The 19966-nt window shown below is 39.2% G+C and overlaps 1 protein-coding gene across 3 annotated transcripts in view; it reads right to left on the bottom strand.

Annotated features, from left to right (window-relative positions):
• The window catches only part of CNTN3 (contactin 3), a 373051-nt gene that overhangs the window by 161349 nt on the left and 191736 nt on the right, over positions 1-19966 (bottom strand). For all 3 annotated transcript variants that reach the window (XM_053599702.1, XM_053599704.1, XM_053599703.1), the window contains exon 5: positions 4905-5000. In XM_053599702.1, the coding sequence (XP_053455677.1) occupies positions 4905-5000 (96 nt within the window). The remainder of the gene's footprint in view (positions 1-4904; positions 5001-19966) is intronic.

Raw genomic sequence — 19966 nt, 5'->3', positions numbered from 1 at the left:
CATGTCTAGTCCCTTGTTTGTGGCTTTTGGATTCCTACTTTTCCAACTTATTTTGGGATGTTAATTCCTCTTGCTTCAGAGAGGTGCCGGATTGTTCTGCAAAGACAGTGTCTAGGAAGTGGCAGAAAGTGTCACAGAATGAGTGAGAGATAAGACCTTTCAAATGACATGAATCTGCCAAATAAAAGAAAGTTTATTTAGACACAATCTCTTCTACTGGTGAAATGAAGTTTACATGGGCCAACAATTGGAGAACTTGAACCCAGGAAATACCAAAAAAGAAAAGGAAAGAAAGAAAAATTTGTAAGAACAACAATTGCTACACACTAATAAATAGCTTTGCAATTGTTCTTACAGATTATATTATTGCTACAGGATGTAAAACATCCTCAATTATGCAGAAACTAAAATGCCAAGCTGACAGTGAATTCCACCCACGCTTAGGACATGGCAGACAGTCCTTGGGACTCTGGAACCTTCCTTAAAAGGGCAGCAGTGTTCTCTCAGTCCTAAGACTTTGAAAGAAAAAGAATATAATGAGATGATAAAATATACAAGTTGGTTGGAGACCTGCAAAGCCACACCAAACTAGAGACTAAAATCAGGGTGAAGAGCATCTTGAGAAAGACATGCTGGGCTTGAATGAGGGGTTGATGACACCCTCAGTGAGGAGGTGATGTTATGGTCCTAAAGTGCCAAATATAGTCTAGCATTGAGACTGAGAAACAGGCTAGGGAAGAAGGAAGGCTGAGAGGCCAGAGGGAATATCAGGAATACCAGGAAAATCATTAGGGGCTTCACTTAATGGAACAGACAAGCTAGGGTCTTGCTACCCAGAGGGGCCCACAGACTAGCAGTGTCAGTTTCACAGGACAGCTAATTAGAAATTCAGACCCTCTGAAGCAAAAGCTGCATTTTTTATCAAGTCCCCAGTTGATTGATTTGCAATTAAATCTCAGAGGTAGTGGGCCAGAGCATGCCTGAGTTGGGCATTTGGTTGAATTCAGGGGATATTCCTGCTAACGTGACTTTAGGCATTACTGATGCTTTAAGTACTCCAATAAATAACGGGCTTGATTATATTAAAACAAAACCATTAACTCCGCTGCCTCTGATGAGTTTGAAGTATCAGAAGCCCTTGGCACAGGACAGTGCCACTTCTACTAAGGGCTTTGTGCCCTATCATCTTGAGAATGGCCACAGAGGGCAGGTTTACACAGGCCATACTGGAAGAGCCCCGGTCACGTGTCAGGGCATCAGGGTTCCCGTTTTACTTCCTCACAGTTCTGTGATTTTAGGGAGACTATCTCCTTTTGAGCCATACTTTGAAAACTCCCAAACTATAGCCCTAAATAAAAGCTGGAAGGCTTTGTGCTGCGCCCTCGATTCTGACCTCCTGCCTTCTATATCACCTCTAAGCCAGGAGTCTAAGCTGAGAGCACCAGCCATTACCTGGCTCAGAGGTCACACTCGCAGCATCTCCAGGATGGGGCTTTTGGATTCTTCCTTACAACTGTCACTCCTCTTGTCCCTCCCTAGACTTTTACCCCAAAGAATCTCACTAGCAGATAGTTTTCACAAAGGGCTAGCACACTGCTTAGCATCTAAGCAGTGCTCAGTAATCAGAGGCTACTAACACTATGGCTGTTGTTATTATCTCTCCTCTGTCTTCCTGTGCTTACTTCATTAGGATGATATTAGAGGGAATGACACAGATGAATAAAATATGACTGTGTCTTCATACCGTAATAACAAATCCAAGTATTACCAACCACAGAGAAAGGACCAAGTGGAAGCGAAGGAACATGAAGTAAGTAAAGGGAATACGAAGGGGTGGAGACAGAGGAGCACAAGCACGGGTGCTGCAGGGACTGTGGGACTTCGGGGGATGAGAACCAAATGGAGCACAGGGTAGGCTAAGGGGTCTCTGATAGACCCTTCATCACGTGATCACTTCAGCTCCCCTCGGACCTGGGTCACACCCTCTAAATTAAAGCCTCTAAGTTGTCAAACAAGGGGAAGATCAGGGATGACACCAGCTTCCGTGGACAGAGGCAGTCTGGTTGGCCAGAACCTGCACCTGTCTGGTTGGCACCCAAGATGTCTTGGTTGTTAAATGCTTCTATCTCTACAAACAAAGTTTCCAGTGAATTCTCAAAAACCATTTCTTATAGGCCATTTCTTAAGAAAAAAGATTTGTTTATTCATTTCATGAATATGTTTATTTGTTCAACTGATATTTACTGACTGCCTATTACAAACCAGCCTGGTAGTAGGCACCTGGGTTGCACACAAAAGCTAGCATGAGCCCATCCTCAAGGAGACAATAGCCAACGTAGGACAGCAGATGGGAACTGTGAATATCTCAGCATCAGGGAGACACAGATCAATGAGAATCACGTTTTTCGCATCTAAATTTGCACAATCCAGCACTGAGGGAGGTCTGTTTTGGGTCAATGTTATTTGCTTTCCCGAGCATGCTCTGGGTTCTTAAAGGCTAATGTGTTATATCTGGGGAGCTTTCCTTCCATCTTCACTTATAATCTACTTGATTTCCACAGTCATACCATTTCATGTGCTTTCAAGACGAAAAGAGAACTATGTAGAAGTCACCCAGGGAAAAGATAAATCAGGATGTCATTACTTAGGGCAGCTGCAATGGGCCAAGGGTTCTCCAATTTTATGACATTAGAAAATATTCATCTTTTTGGAAGATGTTTCATCCTACAGCTTATTAAGACATATTCCCTGTGTCCATACTCAGTTAACCAAAAGGTTCCTCCATTTTTTTTTTAAATCTATGAATGTATCTAATCATAAAAGCACTTAAGGAACATCACTCAATCAGAATCTTAAACTGAGTCAACACCTCCAAAACTCACCCCAGACAATACTATCCAGCTATTATTTTATGTCAATTTGAGCTAATATAAATTTAAATTATTTTGATACTTCCTTACTAGATGTAGTTCTAGCCATTATTTATTTCTAATGCATTTCCTTCTCTTATAATTAAACACTGCTTTTCTTTTAGAAATTCCAGTGCTTGTCCATAGTGGAGCTGACTCTATCCCTTGGCTTCATGAACAGGGCTGGGCCAGTTAGACTCAGGAGCAACAGACAAACAGCTTGTCTGGTTCACTAGGATGTTTAGCACTAAGGATCAAAGAGCTTAGCATTGCCAGGGCCTCCTATCCCCCATGAGGACTCTATATGAGAATGGAGTTATTGCAGACAGAAGCAGCGTCAAGAAATGCTGAGAAAAGACGGACTGTTTATGGAACTGATCCAATCCCTGAACCCAGCAAATTGGGCTCTCATGGACCAGAGGCTTAAACAAGAGTTTGAAATAAGCACTTTTAATTGATGATTAAAACGTGGGAAAGGAAAGATGTCAATGGAGATTGGGACCTGAATGGAACAGACGTGATGTGGTCCACTGAAGACTTGGTCATCATGGCAGAAAGCTGTAGTTTAAATACTGCCCATCAAACACGGCCAGCAGTGGGTAGAAATGTCGGACCCTTTCTATCCTTTTCTATCCCCAGTCACCAGATGTGGTTGCCTCTGGAAGCTGCTCTCTGCAGCTGGGCCCGACCAGGAAGGAGCAGAGTGCTAGAGGCCATCTGCTGACCCCACACCACATTGCCAGACACCAAGTCCTTCTGAATGACACTTCTCTTTGTAAACCACACAGCTCTACTAGAAGCCACTTGATCATCCCCGATATTTGAACCAATAAACTCCCCATTTTCTTCAAGCTATTTTGACCTCAGTTATTCTTATTTACAAACAATAGACTCTATACTTCCTTTCAAAGCTCCAGTTCTCTGGAACATCAAGATTCCAGCAAGACGCAGACTGGGGAACCCGATTTGAGCCCGCACCAGCCCAGAGGATGGCAATCATTTATGTTAATTTGGCCCCAAATATGCAGTCACCAGAGGGCTCATACATTTCACATGGCTGAAGACAGGAGGTATTTGTTTCATTGGGCTGAGAGTTTGTGATTAAAATTGACAAATCACTGGAGGGAAAGCACTTAGGTTTGTATGTCACAGAACAAATGAAGTCCAGCATATTTTCATTTGAAGGAGCTCTACCATGAAGGGAAGCAGATTTCTCAGTTTTCCTTCTGGTCAGAAAAATCTTCTCTGACTTGTTTACCTCTCAGTAACGCATTTGTTTCTGGATCAGTGACTTATATGTCACTGATGCTTCTTTGTTCCTGCAAGTGATCAAGTTTGTGATAGTGAGCATGAGAGGAAAATCAAACTGACACTCATACTGGGGAGCCAATTAAATTATTTTCATAGGTGCTGAAGTTCATTTTCACTTTGGGCCGCTATCTCATTAAGTATCTGAATTTCTATTTCAATTTATACCAATGTAGCATAAAATTTGCAGTTCCAAAGTCCCAATGAAAATGATGTAAATGTACACACACGTATCATTTTCACATATATATATTACACACATATGAAGAGGTCCAATGGCACATACTAATAAGTGTGCATGCACCCTCATGCATGTGTGTGTGTGAGAGAGAGAGAGACAGAGAAACTGCAGAGACTCCAAATCTGTGTCATGGAGCAAAACTAAGTTAACAAATGATAATGGGGTGAGGATTAAGCATTGCTCGGCCCTGGTAGGTAATCGAAATAAATTTGATCTTGTTTGCCTTTAAAACCCTCCTTATTGGAAAGAGTCAATTGTTGATAAACTTCCCTGCATGAACTATTTTTTGTGGAATTGCTCATATCCCCACTCAGCTGACAGAATTTAATACTCGGGTTATCAAGTTTCTCAGGGTAATTTACAGAAGCAATAACAATACATTGCTGTAGGCTTCGCCCTGAAACTTACTGAGTAAATATGAGAATTAGCAACAGAGCACTACTTACCCCCAGAGTGTGGTGGGGGGCCGCAGAGCAGCACGACCCCCTGGCCTTCGCGCACAGACACTGTACTTCTCATTTTGGTTTTAAAATTCTCAAGATCTGATTTGAAAACAAAACAAAATTGAATTTCAGAAACAGCAATAAAATTAAAAGTTTTATATGAAGACATTATTTTGTAAAACATTTTTTTAAATCTCTATGCAAGTGCCTCAAGAGGAGAATGTACGTCTTGAAGTAGAAAAGCTGTGCTCTGATTTCTGAATGAAGGCGTCTAGAAAATTAGCCATACGATATAAATATATACCCACTGATCCCATGTTGCTGTCACAGTGTCAAAATTGGCATGAACTATCCACAAAGGCAAATATATAGTAGAATGAACTAACCAGACAATATAAGTCAAAGGAAGAAATGAAATAGCCTGAATCAAATTACATCTAAATATGATTTCCATATCTGCTTGGGTAATTCACCATATCATGAAGACTTTCAGCTTCACCTTGTAATAATGGTAACTCTTCATGAAATTATCTTCCAAAATATTCTATCATAAACAGCTTATTGTAGCTATATTGATTGTACACTTTTTGTTTTTATTCACAAAAATATTTGAAAACATTCAGTTTCTGAGTACGTGTCCTATTCATCCCATGTCCTGATGGGCTCTGTGAAAGATATATCACTGGAAATTACCACATAATTAAAATTTGAAGGATAAAAGTAAATTAAATCCTCAAATTCCATTTCATTTATAGTTATAAAAATATAAATTATTATTATTATTATTTCGTTCAGGAATGCTCTTTGTATTTTCTTTATTTATTTTATTAAATCATAGTACAATAATGCTTTTATGGGGTACAATGTACTGGATTTATATACAATTTGAAATACTTTCATCAAAATAGTTAACATCATCAGAAAAATATAAATTATTTTGATAATCACCCAAAGTCTTTTTCAAGTATCAGATAAACTTAAAAAAAAAAAAAAAAACTACAACAACAAACAGCAATCAACACCAAATACTATCTTGATTATCTACGGTTATTTTTAGAAAACATTTAATTTCTTCTAATAACAATCCAGGACAGCCAACACTGGTTCATATTTTCCAGTTTAAATTACAGTAGAAAGAAAATTCTATTGACTTCATTTCTAAAGTGCTTAAGTCTATGGGGAAAAGGAAGAAAGATGAACTGTTTCTCTAAACTTCTACTTAAAAAATGCTTAAGAATTATGTAGTCAATACACTCTGTGGTGTCGCTCTCTGTATCACAACAGTTGTACTGTCAATTTGTGAAAGAATCCACTCACTTCGTAGCTCTTAAGGGTTCATATAAATTGCCTAAGTGACTGTGAGCACAAGTATTTTCATCTTTGAGGCAGTATCTGCCTATTAGACCACAGCTTGGGAATTTTAAACTTTTCTTTGAAAAATGTAAAAAGCAAAAGGGTACTTCAGATGGATAAAACCACAACCTGTAGACACTTCTGGATATTCTAAACACTGCAGAGCAGTACTTGGGGGGAAATAGGGTAGCCTATACGGCTCATTTTATTATTACTGAAAAACAGTATTAAATAGCAAGAGGATAAACTGAAAGTAAAGTGACTCAGCATAACTGACATATGTTTGCCCAGAAAAGAAGAAAAAATTGTGTCTATGGTCACAGGTTACCTTCTAGAAATATGATAACATGGCATTGTAACATTTTGAATTTGTAACTAAAATGCAACATTTTCAACACATTAAGGCTTTTCAAGTGTAACTGAGTCCTGCAATTACAAAACTGGACCATTAAATGTTTTCCTAATGGTTAAGTGGGGAAACACATTATGTCAGAATGTAGCCAATACATAGTAAAATTATTTCTAAAGGTTAAAGTTATTTTTCATCTTTTATTTTTTGGCAACCAAATACGCATTATTTCTGCTTTCCTGCCCAATTCCTTGTTTTCTTCTGCCATATAAATTCACACCATGGAAGTTCTCCACCACTTATTTTCACTAGAATGTGTGAAAAAGGACAAAATAGTTCTACAGAATCAATAATGTCTCTTCCAATGATGAAATCTCTTTTTGCCTAAGCACAAATATAGCCTCACACTTTTCTGCCCATTGGTCTAGAGACCTGACTGATAGCTCTGAAGGGCAAAGATCTTCGTTTTATGTAATTGATGTGACCAGTTCATGAAACACAGGCATTCAGGATAACAAGGAAAAGCAAGCAAAGTGGCTCCCAACCCATTTTCTAGGGCTTTGTTGACTGTAAAGTACTGTGATGACAATAGATTTTTTTTTCTATAGACCTGTATTTCCTGAATTCTTAGCTTAGGCTATTTAGGGGGTGGCTTAAGGAACAACTTAAAAACCTTCAATTCTACTTTTAAAATGTAGATATCTGGAAATCACTTAAAACTAGTGAATTAGGATCTCGGGGATTTAAATGCAGGGATGTGAATTTTTAATAAGCTTAAATATTAATATTAAATATTTATATTATTTTGTGCTTTCCAATAAGCTGTATAAGGTTCCATCCAGATAAAATATTTTAGAATGTAACTCAAATTTGTGGAACATATGAAAATATCTATGAGATAGAGACTTTGTTAAGCATCCATTGAGTATCAAGGATGAAAAAGGGATCAGTTACTTATTGCAAGAATATTTACTGTGAGCCTACAAAACTTGGGCCTGTTTATGGTGTGTTTTGAAGGTATGAATTAGTACAGGCTTCCTTTCAAGGAGAGTGCTGCCTGGTTAGGAGGCCGAGGTGAGACCCATAGTGACATTTTAAATGGTACTTGCTAAAAGGGCAGTAAGTACATAAAGCAATAGACACATGAACTCCAGGTGTAAGAGCAGAGCTGGCCAAGTGGATGGAGCGTAGTATGGGTCAGGAGGCAGGGATGGGCAGTCTTTCACACAGGGGTGTAGCATCAGTAAAACAGAAGTGCATAAGAATACATGTTACAGTCAAGGTATAGCAAGACTTTCCCTCTGTTTTTTGGGGGGTTGGGGAGACAGAGTCTCACTATGTCACCTTCGGTGGAGTGCTGTGACTTCACAGCTCACAGCAAACTCAAACTCTTGGGTTTAAGCGATTCTCTTGCCTTAGCCTCCCAAGTAGCTGGGACTATAGGTGCCTGCCACAATGTCCATCTATTTGTTTGTTATTGTTGTTTAGCAGGCACGGGCTGTGTTTGAGCCCAGCAGCCCTGGAGCATGTGGCTGGCACCCTAACCACTGAGCTATGGGCGCCGACCCTTTCTGTCTGTTTTTGAAAAACTAGAAACTAGGAGAAAAAAGGAGTAAAAATATCTAAAAAGTTTCAGATGACTGAGATGACTGAGATTCCTCCTGGCAGATTACATGTGTAACCCAAATGGAAGTCAAACAGTATGTGGTCCAATTTTGGCAAGAATCATATTAGAAAAAGCTCTGTTCAGGAATCAAAAATAAGTAATAAGCATTCCAATATTTACTGAGTAGAAAATTCTCAGCTTTTTCTTTTTGCCTCTTTTCCAATTCTTGCAAATCTTGTCATTATTGTGGAGCCTCTAATTAGTTACACATTACAAACAAACCAACATGATAAAGAGCTTGTACAAATAATTACAGCTAATAACATTGCACTTAATGATGAAATACTGAATGTTTTCTCCCTAATATTAGCAATACTACAAGGATGTCTGTTCTCACCACTTTTAGTCAACAGAGCATTAGAAGACTGCAACAAGAAAAAATAAAAAGAATTTAGTGTGAAAAGGAAGAGATAAAACTATCTTTAATTGAGATGACATGATTGTCTAAACAGAAAATCAGGAAAAGTCTGGAAAAACACCCCTAGTGTAATAAATGAGTTAAATTGGTCTCTCTCTATTATCAGTGAACAGAAGTCAAATTAAAAAAACTCAAAACCATTCATAATCATTCCAAAAATAAAAAAAAAAGAATTTCTTAGGTATATATAAAATGACACATGCAAATGATCTGTATACTGAAAATTACAAGATGCCAATGAAAAAGAAAAAAACGCAGAGACCTAAGTACACGGAGGCACATTCTATGTTCATGGAGAGTTAGACTCAACATGGTTGCCTTTCTCCCCAGTTAGATACACTTGTTCAATGTCAGGCTGCATATGTGACATCACAGCTGTCATAATGTTGTAGTGAAATATATTAATCACGTGTTTGTGGTGATGCTGGTGCTGCCATCACATGACAGCATCGCACATACAATTATGTATACACAGAACATAATACTGCATAATGATAATAAACAACTCTGCTACTAGTTTATGTTCTATTTACTATACTATAATTTTTATTATAATGTTGCAGTGTATTCCTTCTTCTTATCAAAAAAAAAATCACAAAACAGGCTCAGGCAGGTCCTTCAGAAGGTACTCCAGATGAGATGACAGCTGTGTGTGTGTTCCTGCCACTGAAGACTTTCCAGTGGGACTGGACGTGGAGGTGGAGGACAGTGATATGGATGGTCCTGACTCTGTGTGGGCCTGGGCCAGTGGTGTGTTTGTGTCTAAGTTTTAAGCAAAAAAAGGTTTAAAAAGTAAAAATAAATAATTTTTAAAACAGAAAAAAGCTTACAGAATAAGGATACAAAGAAAGAATCTACTTTTGTACAGCTGTACAATGTGTTTTAAGCTAAGTGTTAATACAAAAGAGTAAAATAAAATGAAAAAATTAAGAATGTAAAATGTTACAGTAAGCTAAGGTTATTTATTATGGAAGAAAGAACTTTTTTTAATAAACTAAATGAACTATAGCCTAAGTGTATAATATTTATAAAGTTTAGAGTAGGGCACAGTAATATGCTAGGCCTTCAAATTCACCTACCACTCACCCGTCAACTCACCTAAAGCAACTTACAGTCCTGTTAGCACCATTCACAGCAAGTGTGCTGTACAGATATACCACAGTCTTTCTTATTTTTTATACTTTTTTATTGTACCTTTTCTAGATATGTACAGATACACAATTACTTACCATCGTATTACAACTGCCTATAACATTCAGCACAGTAACATGCTGTACAGGTCTGTAGCTTAGGAGCAATAGGCTATAACATATAGCCTAAGTGTGTAGCAGGCCATCGTATGGGTTTGTATAAACACACTCTGTGATGCTGGATAAAATCATCTCACAGCACATTTCTCAGAACATTACTCTGTCATTAAGTAATGGATTACTGTGTGGGTTTAATGCAATTCTGATCAAAATCCCAGCAAGGATTTATTTATTTATTTATTTATTGTATATATAGGCAAGCTTATTCTGAAATTTATGTGTAAAAGTGCATGCCCTAAAATAGCTAGAACAATCTTGACTAAAAGAAATAAAGTGGGAAGAATCACTCTACCTAATATTAAGGCTTATTATCCTATAGAATTACAGTGATCCAGATAGTGTGGTACCAGCAGAGGCAGGAACATGTCAATGGACAGAATAAAACAGAGAACCCAGAAACAGACCCCTACAAATATGTTCAACTAATTTTTGAGAAATGTACAAAAGCAATGGAAGAAAGATAGCTTTTCAATAATTCAGTAAATGGTGCTGAGGCAACTGGAAAACCAAGGAGGGGCAAAAAAGAAACCTTGACCTAAACTTTACTTGCATATAAAAATTAAGTCAAAGTTGATCACAAACTAAAATGTAAAACATAAAACTACAGAACTTTTATTAAAAAAAATCCCCACAGAATATCACTGGGATCTAACACGAGGCTGAGTGTTTTTAGAATTGACACTAAATGTGTGGTCTATAAAAGGAAGGATAAACTGGACCTCATCAAAATCAAAAACTTGGGCTTAGTGAAAGCACAAGTGAAGAGGATGAAAGAAAAACCTACAAACTGGGAGGAAATATTTGAAACCCACTTATTCTACAAAGGAAGAGTAGAATAAGTAAGATTACTCGAAACTTAATAGTAAAAACCACACAATCCCATCAGAAAATGGGCAGAAGACAGGTACAGACATATCACGGAAGAGGAGGAGCAGATGGAAACAAGCACATGAAAAGGTGTTCAACAGCATCATCCACCAGGAAAATACGAATTAAAACCACCAGGAGGAATCGCTGCACACCTCTCAAAGTGACTGCACTGAAATCCAAAGCAGCGGCAGCACTGAATCCTGGGAAGGATGCGGAGGAACAGGATGCAGTGGAACTCCGGCACGGCCAGTGCGAGTGTGAAACGCTGGGCCACTGTGCAAACGAGTTTGGCAGTTTCTTAGAAAACTGACCACCCAACAACCGTATGATCCCACAATTACACTCCTGGACCTTTATCCTGAAACATTTATTCATGCAAACAAAAACCTGTACACATAAAAGTGCACACAGCTTTATTTGTAACAGCCCTAAACTGGAAACAACCCAAGTTCCTGCCATGTATGAATGGGTACACAAACAGTGCTCAGATATACCATGGAATACTACTGTACTGTAACGACAAGCAATGAACTGCCCTTTTTTTTTTTTTTTGCAGTTTTTGGCCAGGGCCAGGTTTGAACCCACCACCTCCAATATATGGAGTCGGCACCCTACTCCTTTGAGCCACAGGTGCCACCCCTAGGGCTTAGATTTCTAAGTGGTGTCCAGCAAGTGTTTAAGGAGGGTGGAGAGTATGCGGGTGCTTATCAAAGGGCACTAGAGGATCCTTGAGGGAATAGCATTCTTCTCTCCCTTGACTATGGTGGTTCTATACGGGGCCAGATTTTCTATTGGCTACTCAAGCACTTCACTTTCAGGTTGATTTCCCCACCCTGTGGAGAGAGGAAGATCTCAGGTAACCAATAATGGATACAGAGAAGAGACTGGGTCATTCTGACTTCCTCTTACATTCCTGTGCTCAATTTGGTATCTGGCTCTTCTTCTGACCTATTACTGGTGTTGGTTTCTCATGTGGATTCATCTAGGCCAGGCGTCCTCAAACTTTTTAAACAGGGGGCCAATTCACTGTCCCTCAGACTCTGGAGGGCCGGACTATAGTTTAAAAAAAACAAAAAAAACTATGAACAAATTCCTATGCACACTACACATATCTTATTTTGAAGTAAAAAACAAAACGGGAACAAATACTATTCACACAGCTTCATGCGGCCCATGGGCCGCAGTTTGAGGATGCCTGGTCTAGGCAGTCAACTCTCACATGCAGTATCTGAATTGTCAATCAGTATAACAGCAGGGATACAATCCCAAGTATATCTCTGTATGACTCAGAAATAGCCAAAAGAATGACTTCCATCCCCAGTGATTATGTTTGGGAAACCCAGTATAAAGCCAAGCTAAATGAGTATTAGTTTTATGTAGGGTAAGTCCAAGACCTTAAGAGAAAATATGGCTGGATAAGTTCTACTGAATCAAGATGGATGTTAGCAAGTGTCCTAAACATATTTGACCAGACAATTCTATTTTCAGCATTTTATGAGAAATGTTGGCAAAGACCATACATGCAACTGGGTATATAAATATTTTAAAAAGATGACAATAATCATTTTTTTCTCCTTAAAATGATTAAAATAGAACATAAAAGTGGCAATATCTCTGAAATGGTGGCCAGGTAACAAAATGTAGTTATAAAGTTAAAACATTTTGAACTCTACCTCCAAACATTTTGCATGCACTTGTAATTAGAGCATAAGCAGTTAATAAAATCATATAAGAGAAAATTCCATGTGAGCTTTGTTACTTGTGTAACACAATCCTATTTTATGCTTTGAAGCATGTAAAGTGACCTTTTCAATTAAAGTGTGTGATACTATTCAGTAGTGATAAATTGTACCAGAAATACAGATACAGGCAATGTAATGGTCTTCGGTTCACAGTGCCTTGAATGCTTCCAGTGTTTTATGTTGAAATGTGTACCAATTGGTAGTCACCAAATGAAATCTTTACTCACAGAGTATAACTGACAAGACTGCCTTTGAAAGAATCAGGTCCTTGCCACCAAAAGAAAGCTGTGCATCCTAGAGGGACACAACTACCACAGGGACTTTACCTAACACATTGTAACATAATCATTTGTACCTGCATAGTAATCTGAAATTAAAAAAAAAAAAAATTAAGAAAAAGGAAGTTGTGCGATGCTACACAAAAGCTAAGAAAAACCACAATTTATTGATCCATTCGTGGATCGATGGGCACTTGGGCTTTCTCCATGACTTAGCAATTATGAATAGGGCTGCAATAAATATTCTGATTCAAATATCTTTGTTATGATGTGATTTTTGGTCTTCTGGGTATATGCCCAGTAGGGGGATTACAGGATTGAATGGCAGATCTATTTTTAGATCTCTAAGTGTTCTCCACGAATGGATCAATAAATTGTGGTATATGTACACCATGGAATATTATGCAGCCTTAAGGAAAGATGGAGACTTTACCTCTTTCATGTTTACATGGATGGAGCTGGAACATATTCTTCTTAGTAAAGTGTCTCAGGAATGAAAGAAAAAGTACCCAATGTACTCAGCCCTACTATGAAACTAATTTAGGGTTTCACATGAAAGCTATAACCCAGTTACAACCTAAGAATAGGGAGAAAGGGGAAAGGGAGGGGAGGGAGGGGGGACGGAGGGGGAAGGAGGGGGATTAATGGGATTACACCTGCGGTGCATCTTACAAGGGTATATGTGAATCCTAGTGAATGTGGAATGTAAAGGTCTTAGCAAAATAACTAAGAAAATGCTACAAAAGCTATGTTAACTAATGTGATGAAAATGTGTCAAACGATCTATGAACCAAGTGTATGGTGCCCCACGATCATACTAATGTACACAGCTATGGTTTAATAAAAATAAAAAAATTAAAAAAAAAGCTAAGAAAAAAATGCAAAGAACACACCCCAAAAGGCAATCGAAATCAAGACTGCAGTTAGGTTATGGTTCTCACATTTCTCTCAACAGTGTCAGGTGGCATAAATAAAGAAGAAGTCCATGCAATGACTGGGTTTCACCATCAAGTAGAAAAATTTCAGTCAGTTGATGAATCTCACTGAAGCATGCCTGCTACAAAAAGAAAAACACTCCAGATTGATGAATAACCATGACCTTGCCTCCTACTCTCTGGCACGTGCAGAAGCACCTGGAAGATCCCACATCTGAGTGTTAGACACAGCCAACTGACCCTTAGTCACGGTCAGCGACAGCAAGTCCAAAACTTAGCCATTAATTCCCACTCTCTAGCCCAACGCCCAAATTCAAAGTGTCTCTTCCTTTTTCATTTGTTGTCTTATTTAATACATTAATACAATTCTCAAAACTTCTAACTATAATATAAAGCTTTAGAGACAAAATACTTCCATGGCAAGGTGTCTCTGGAAAATAAAACTTTCCTTTCTGTGAAAACAGTGGCATGTTCAACATAGTTCCATAGTACATTAGTTTTGTTTTCTCTAAAACAAAAACCTCCGCAAGGACTTGGGTGACAGTTTATAGGGGAGGGGATCTCAGGAGGAAGGAGGGAGGGAATGGGACGAACAAGAAAGAGATGGAGGAAAAACCAACATCTGGCACATCATTAAAGCTCCCACTGTAGGCAAGGCACACACACAGAATGCCTTCCAGAATAATCCATTTGAGATGGGAGTTTGGTGTGGAGGGTTTCCCTTGAGGGAAATAATTGCCCCATCTCCATCAGAGCTCCCACTGTGAATTGACATGGAACAGTCTATCCCTACCTCAAATGAATTGGAGTAGGCAGAGGGGATGCGATACAGGGCAGAAAAAATATCTACTGCAAAGATGTTTTACTTAAGGCTCAGCCTTTTTACAAGTTTTACAGTCAGTCTCCAAGCAGAGAGAGAAGTATCTATTCCATACTTTTCCAGGCCTACTTAGGAAATAGGGAAGCACCTAATAAGATCTTAATATCCCCAGGATCTGTTGTTTTATTTCTAAGTACAACTTGGGAAATGTCAGCACACAGGGTGGGCTCTAAAAACCAAAGTATGCTTTCTAAGACTCCTAACATGAGTATTCTGTAGTTCAACATCAACTCTGTCTCTCAACATCCCCGTTTCTCCAGCACCTCTCACTACCAGACACATACATTGAAACAGCAAAAAACGGAGTGTCTCTCCCAAAGTACAAAATGTCCTAACTTTCTATTGGTAAGATTTAGAAAAAGAACCCAGGAATAGGAACAGCAGGTATCTGGTCTTTGGGCTCCATAATTTAGGTCTGTAGGGCTGCAGGTATATCATGCTGTGCCTTCCCGTTTCCTGTTATAAAGTGGGGCTCAAATCTGCCCTCGATTTGAACCTCGTGAGGTTTTTGGAGAGAGCATCCTCAGCTTCACAGCTAAGTTTTTTGAAAAATGGAGAAAATTAAATAAGCACAAAGTTTCATTATTCCTCTTGAGTCTCTGGTTTAACAACTGTGCCTACTTCTAACTCTCCTTATTACAATTTATCAAACATTCACAGATCACCTTATCTTAAAAAGAAAACACACCTTCCAACGATCCTCATGCCTGATGTTTTTTTAAAGATGTCCCCTACCCCAGGTCCACGGCTCTCTCTCTGTTTACTTTCACCTTTGAACTTGGGGTGAACTAAAGCCATGTTCTCTAGCCTCAGACAAACCCAGTAAAAGTCCTTCTCCTGATACACTCACAGGTGTCCTCAAACTTTTTAAACAGGGGGCCAATTCACTGTCCCTCAGACTGTTGGAGGGCAGGACTACAGTTTAAGAAAAAAACTATGAACAAATTCCTATGCACACTGCACATATCTTATTTTGAAGTAAAAAAACAAAACGGGAACAAACACAATCACACTGCCTCATGTGGCCCGCAGGCCACAGTTTGAGGACCTCTGCACAGTTTGACCTTGGGCAGATTGCTTCACCTGTTAATCCACGGGTTCCCCATCAGCAAACTGAGGATAATGATAGCAATTATCTCTGCTGTTGCTGTGCAGAATAAATAAGAAAACCCTTGCAAATTACTTAAAACGGTGCTTGATTTATAAATGGTCAATAAATGATGGCTGATAGCATTTTCCTCACATTCCTTAAGAAACCTCAGAAGTCTTTTTTATATTTATTTATTTAAATTTTGAGACAGAGTCTCACTCTGGCACCCTGGGTAGAGTATTGTGGTGTCACAGCTCACAGCAACCTCAAACTCTTGGGCATAAGAGATCCTCTTGCCTCAGCCTTCCAAGTAGTGGGACGACCAGCATATGCCCCTCCACCTGGCTTGTTTTTCTATTTTTAGCAGAGACAGGGTCTCTCTCTTGTTTAGGCTGGTCCCAAACTCCTGAGCTCAAGCGATCCTCCGGCCTTGGCTTCCCAGAGTGCTAAGACTACAAGCCCAACCACTGCGCCCAGCCCACAGAAACCTCACAAATCTGAAGATTCTACCACTACGTCTGTATCAGTGATGTGTCCATAAAATTTTGATTCAAAACATGCATTTTCTGCCTGTCTTCCAGACATGTTTAGGATACCCAACAGCAGTCACATATTTGGCACTGCATTTTTCCTTCACACATAATCCAGTTCCTCTTCCAGCCTCCATTTTCTGTTTCTATTCTCTCAAAGATTCTCACCTCCCATTTGTCACTTCTTTTCCAATATTTGCTCAATCCGTTCAATTTGATCATGTTGACTATTCTGCAAAGTCCAGGCTCTCTCCTCCCATTTCTCTCTAATTTCTCACTATCATCATCTTAATTTCACTGGAACTACTTCATGACGCAGACTCAGTGAGCACACAGCATGCACACAGCCCCAGTGTGCCTGCTTGTTTGTTTTCTATACTGTAGAACTCCCAACACCATAAAGATAAGCTTTCTCAGCACGGATTAACAGGATGGAATAATTAATAAACAGAAGGATTTGCTAGGCAATGTGATAGAAATTTCTGGAATCTAGCTTATTTTATGTTTATAAAAGCTCTGTTATAAAAGTATTCTTCTTTCATGTTCTAGAAAACTGTGGCTCCAAGCCATTTTGGAATTTGATGAAAATGATGTAGTAAGTGGTGGAGCCGTAACTCACACCCAGTTCCACTGGTTTCAAGTTCAGATCTTTTTATCTTTGTACTATGTAGAAGTCCAGCCAAACTTCAGTCTGGTCTCCCCATCTGCCAACTTTCTCTTCCCATCCAAGTTATCCACACTCCCCAGAGACTTGAGTTCAGTTTTCTTTATAAAATATGCTCTTATTAAAAAAAAAAAAAAACCTACATGTACTTCCTACTGCCTAAATGACAAAGTCCACATTCCTTGTCCTAGCATCATTCAATCAATCAACATGTGTGTATGTATATGTGTGTGTATACAGAGTACATGCCCCGGCTCCAGGTTTTCTCTGGACAAGAGAACACAGTCTGCCATGTATTCTTTTTTGTATTTCTTTTTTTTTAAATATAAATTCAGGATATTATGGAGTACAAATGTTTTGGTTATATGAATTGCTTTTATACAGTCTGAGTCAAAATTACAAGTATGCTTATCACCTGGGTACTGTGCATTGCACCCACTGGGTGTGAATTTACCCCTTATCACCTGGGTACTGTGCATTGCGCCCACTGGGTGTGAATTTACCCCTTATCACCTGGGTACTGTGCATTGCGCCCACTGGGTGTGAATTTACCCCTTATCACCTGGGTACTGTGCATTGCGCCCACTGGGTGTGAATTTAGCCCTTATCACCTGGGTACTGTGCATTGCGCCCACTGGGTGTGAATTTACCCCTTATCACCTGGGTACTGTGCATTGCGCCCACTAGGTGTGAATTTACCCCTTATCACCTGGGTACTGTGCATTGCGCCCATTGGGTGTGAATTTACCCCTTATCACCTGGGTACTGTGCATTGCACCCACTGGGTGTGAATTTACCCCTTATCACCTGGGTACTGTGCATTGCGCCCACTAGGTGTGAATTTACCCCTTATCACCTGGGTACTGTGCATTGCGCCCACTGGGTGTGAATTTACCCCTTATCACCTGGGTACTGTGCATTGCGCCCACTGGGTGTGAATTTACCCCTTATCACCTGGGTACTGTGCATTGCGCCCACTGGGTGTGAATTTACCCCTTATCACCTGGGTACTGTGCATTGCGCCCACTAGGTGTGAATTTACCCCTTATCACCTGGGTACTGTGCATTGCGCCCACTGGGTGTGAATTTACCCCTTATCACCTGGGTACTGTGCATTGCGCCCACTGGGTGTGAATTTACCCCTTATCACCTGGGTACTGTGCATTGCGCCCACTAGGTGTGAATTTACCCCTTATCACCTGGGTACTGTGCATTGCGCCCACTGGGTGTGAATTTACCCCTTATCACCAGGGTACTGTGCATTGTACCCACCGGGTGTGAATTACCCCTTTCCTCTTGCCCCCCCACTTGCTTGCTTTCTTTTGAGTTTTACTAGCATATATGTACATGGATGTTGATCAATTAGTTCCAATTTTGTAGTGAGTACATGTGGTGTTTTGTTTTTCCATTCCTGCAATACTTCACTTGGAAGAATGTCTCTAGTTCCATCCAGTTTGTTACAAATGGTATTAGTTCACCATTTTTATTTTAATGACTGAGTACTCCATGGTATACATATACCACACTGTATTAATCCACTCATGCACAGACCCCGGGATCGATTCCACATCTCTGTGGTTGTAAATGAACAAACATTTGATTGCATGTGTCTTTTTGATAAGATGACTTTTTTCTTTGGGTAAATACCCAACAGTGGGATTTCTGGATCAAATAGTAGGACAGACTCATACCTAAGGCACGAAACTGTAAGAATTCTAGAAGAAAATGTAAAAACTCTTACAGACCTCAGCCTAGCCAAAGAATTTATGAAGAAAACCCCTAAAGGCAATCACAGCAACAACAAAAATTAACAAATGGGACCTGACTAAATTTAAAAACTCCTGCACAGCCAAGGGAGCAATCAACAAAGAGAACAGATAACCTACAGAATGGGAGAAAGTGTTTGCATCCTGTGCATCTGACAAAGGGCTGATAACAAGAATCTACGAAGAACTCGAGCAAGTCAGAAAGAAAGAAAATAAACATAAAATAGTGGGTAAAAGAAGCTTTTCAAAAGAAGATAGACTAATAGCCAGTAAATATTCAAAAAATACTCAATGTCTCTAATTAGGAGGAAAATGCAAAACAAAACCACAAAGAGGTATCACCTAACTCCAGTGGAGAGTGGCTTTTATCCAAAGTCCCAAACCCAACAGGTGTTGGCGCAGATGCAGAGAGAAACATTTATACACTGTGGGTGGGACTGCAAACTAGTATCACCCCTTATGAAAGCCATATGGAGACACCACTTCAAGTATTTTTGATTCTAAAATTTTGCTTATGCTCATCCTTTTCTTTTTTACTTATATTAAATCTACTTATCCTCAAGGTCTAATTAAGAATATCTCTCCTATGTGAGGAAATCTTTCTCTGAACATTCTGGATGTTTATGGTCATTGCATTTTAGGTTGGTCTACTCAGCAGGACCAAGGCCAAGGTTAAGGGCCTCTTCTGTCTCCTCTTTTTGCCATCTTCAGGCCTCACATTGCACTTACCCAGGCAGCCGGCCTCACCGTCATCTGTGAGACCCATTCTCTCCGTGTACTGTCAGTTGTCCAGAGCAAAAGGAATGCTCTTTTGCCTAGCAGCTAATCTAGTGTGCTTTTCTTTTCCGTTAATTGAATTAGTTACATTTGCTAGCAAAACTGATTAATTAGGCTGGTAACATTTTCGATGAAATTAAGTTAGTAGAGAAATTCCAAAGAAGTTGAATAAATATGAATATGAAAAGAAAGGAATTTGTTATATATATGAAAACAAATTTAAATGCTTCTTTGCCTCCAAACTGGTGCCAGAATAGATGAAGTAGACTGGGCAAACACAACCATAAAAGCTTGGAAAACACCAAATAAAAATCTTTAATCTATTTATTCTGTTTCTGTTCCCAGACTGCTTCCAAATTTTTTTTAAATGATAACTCAAATGGAAAGAAAAACAGTAATTGGACATCACAGAAAATCCATAATGGATACAGGATTAT

This window comes from Nycticebus coucang, chromosome 8 (genome assembly GCF_027406575.1).
Source record: "Nycticebus coucang isolate mNycCou1 chromosome 8, mNycCou1.pri, whole genome shotgun sequence".
NCBI lineage: Eukaryota > Metazoa > Chordata > Mammalia > Primates > Lorisidae > Nycticebus > Nycticebus coucang.
Note: the sequence above shows the minus strand (reverse complement) of the source record. Positions and strands in the feature narration are given on the sequence as shown.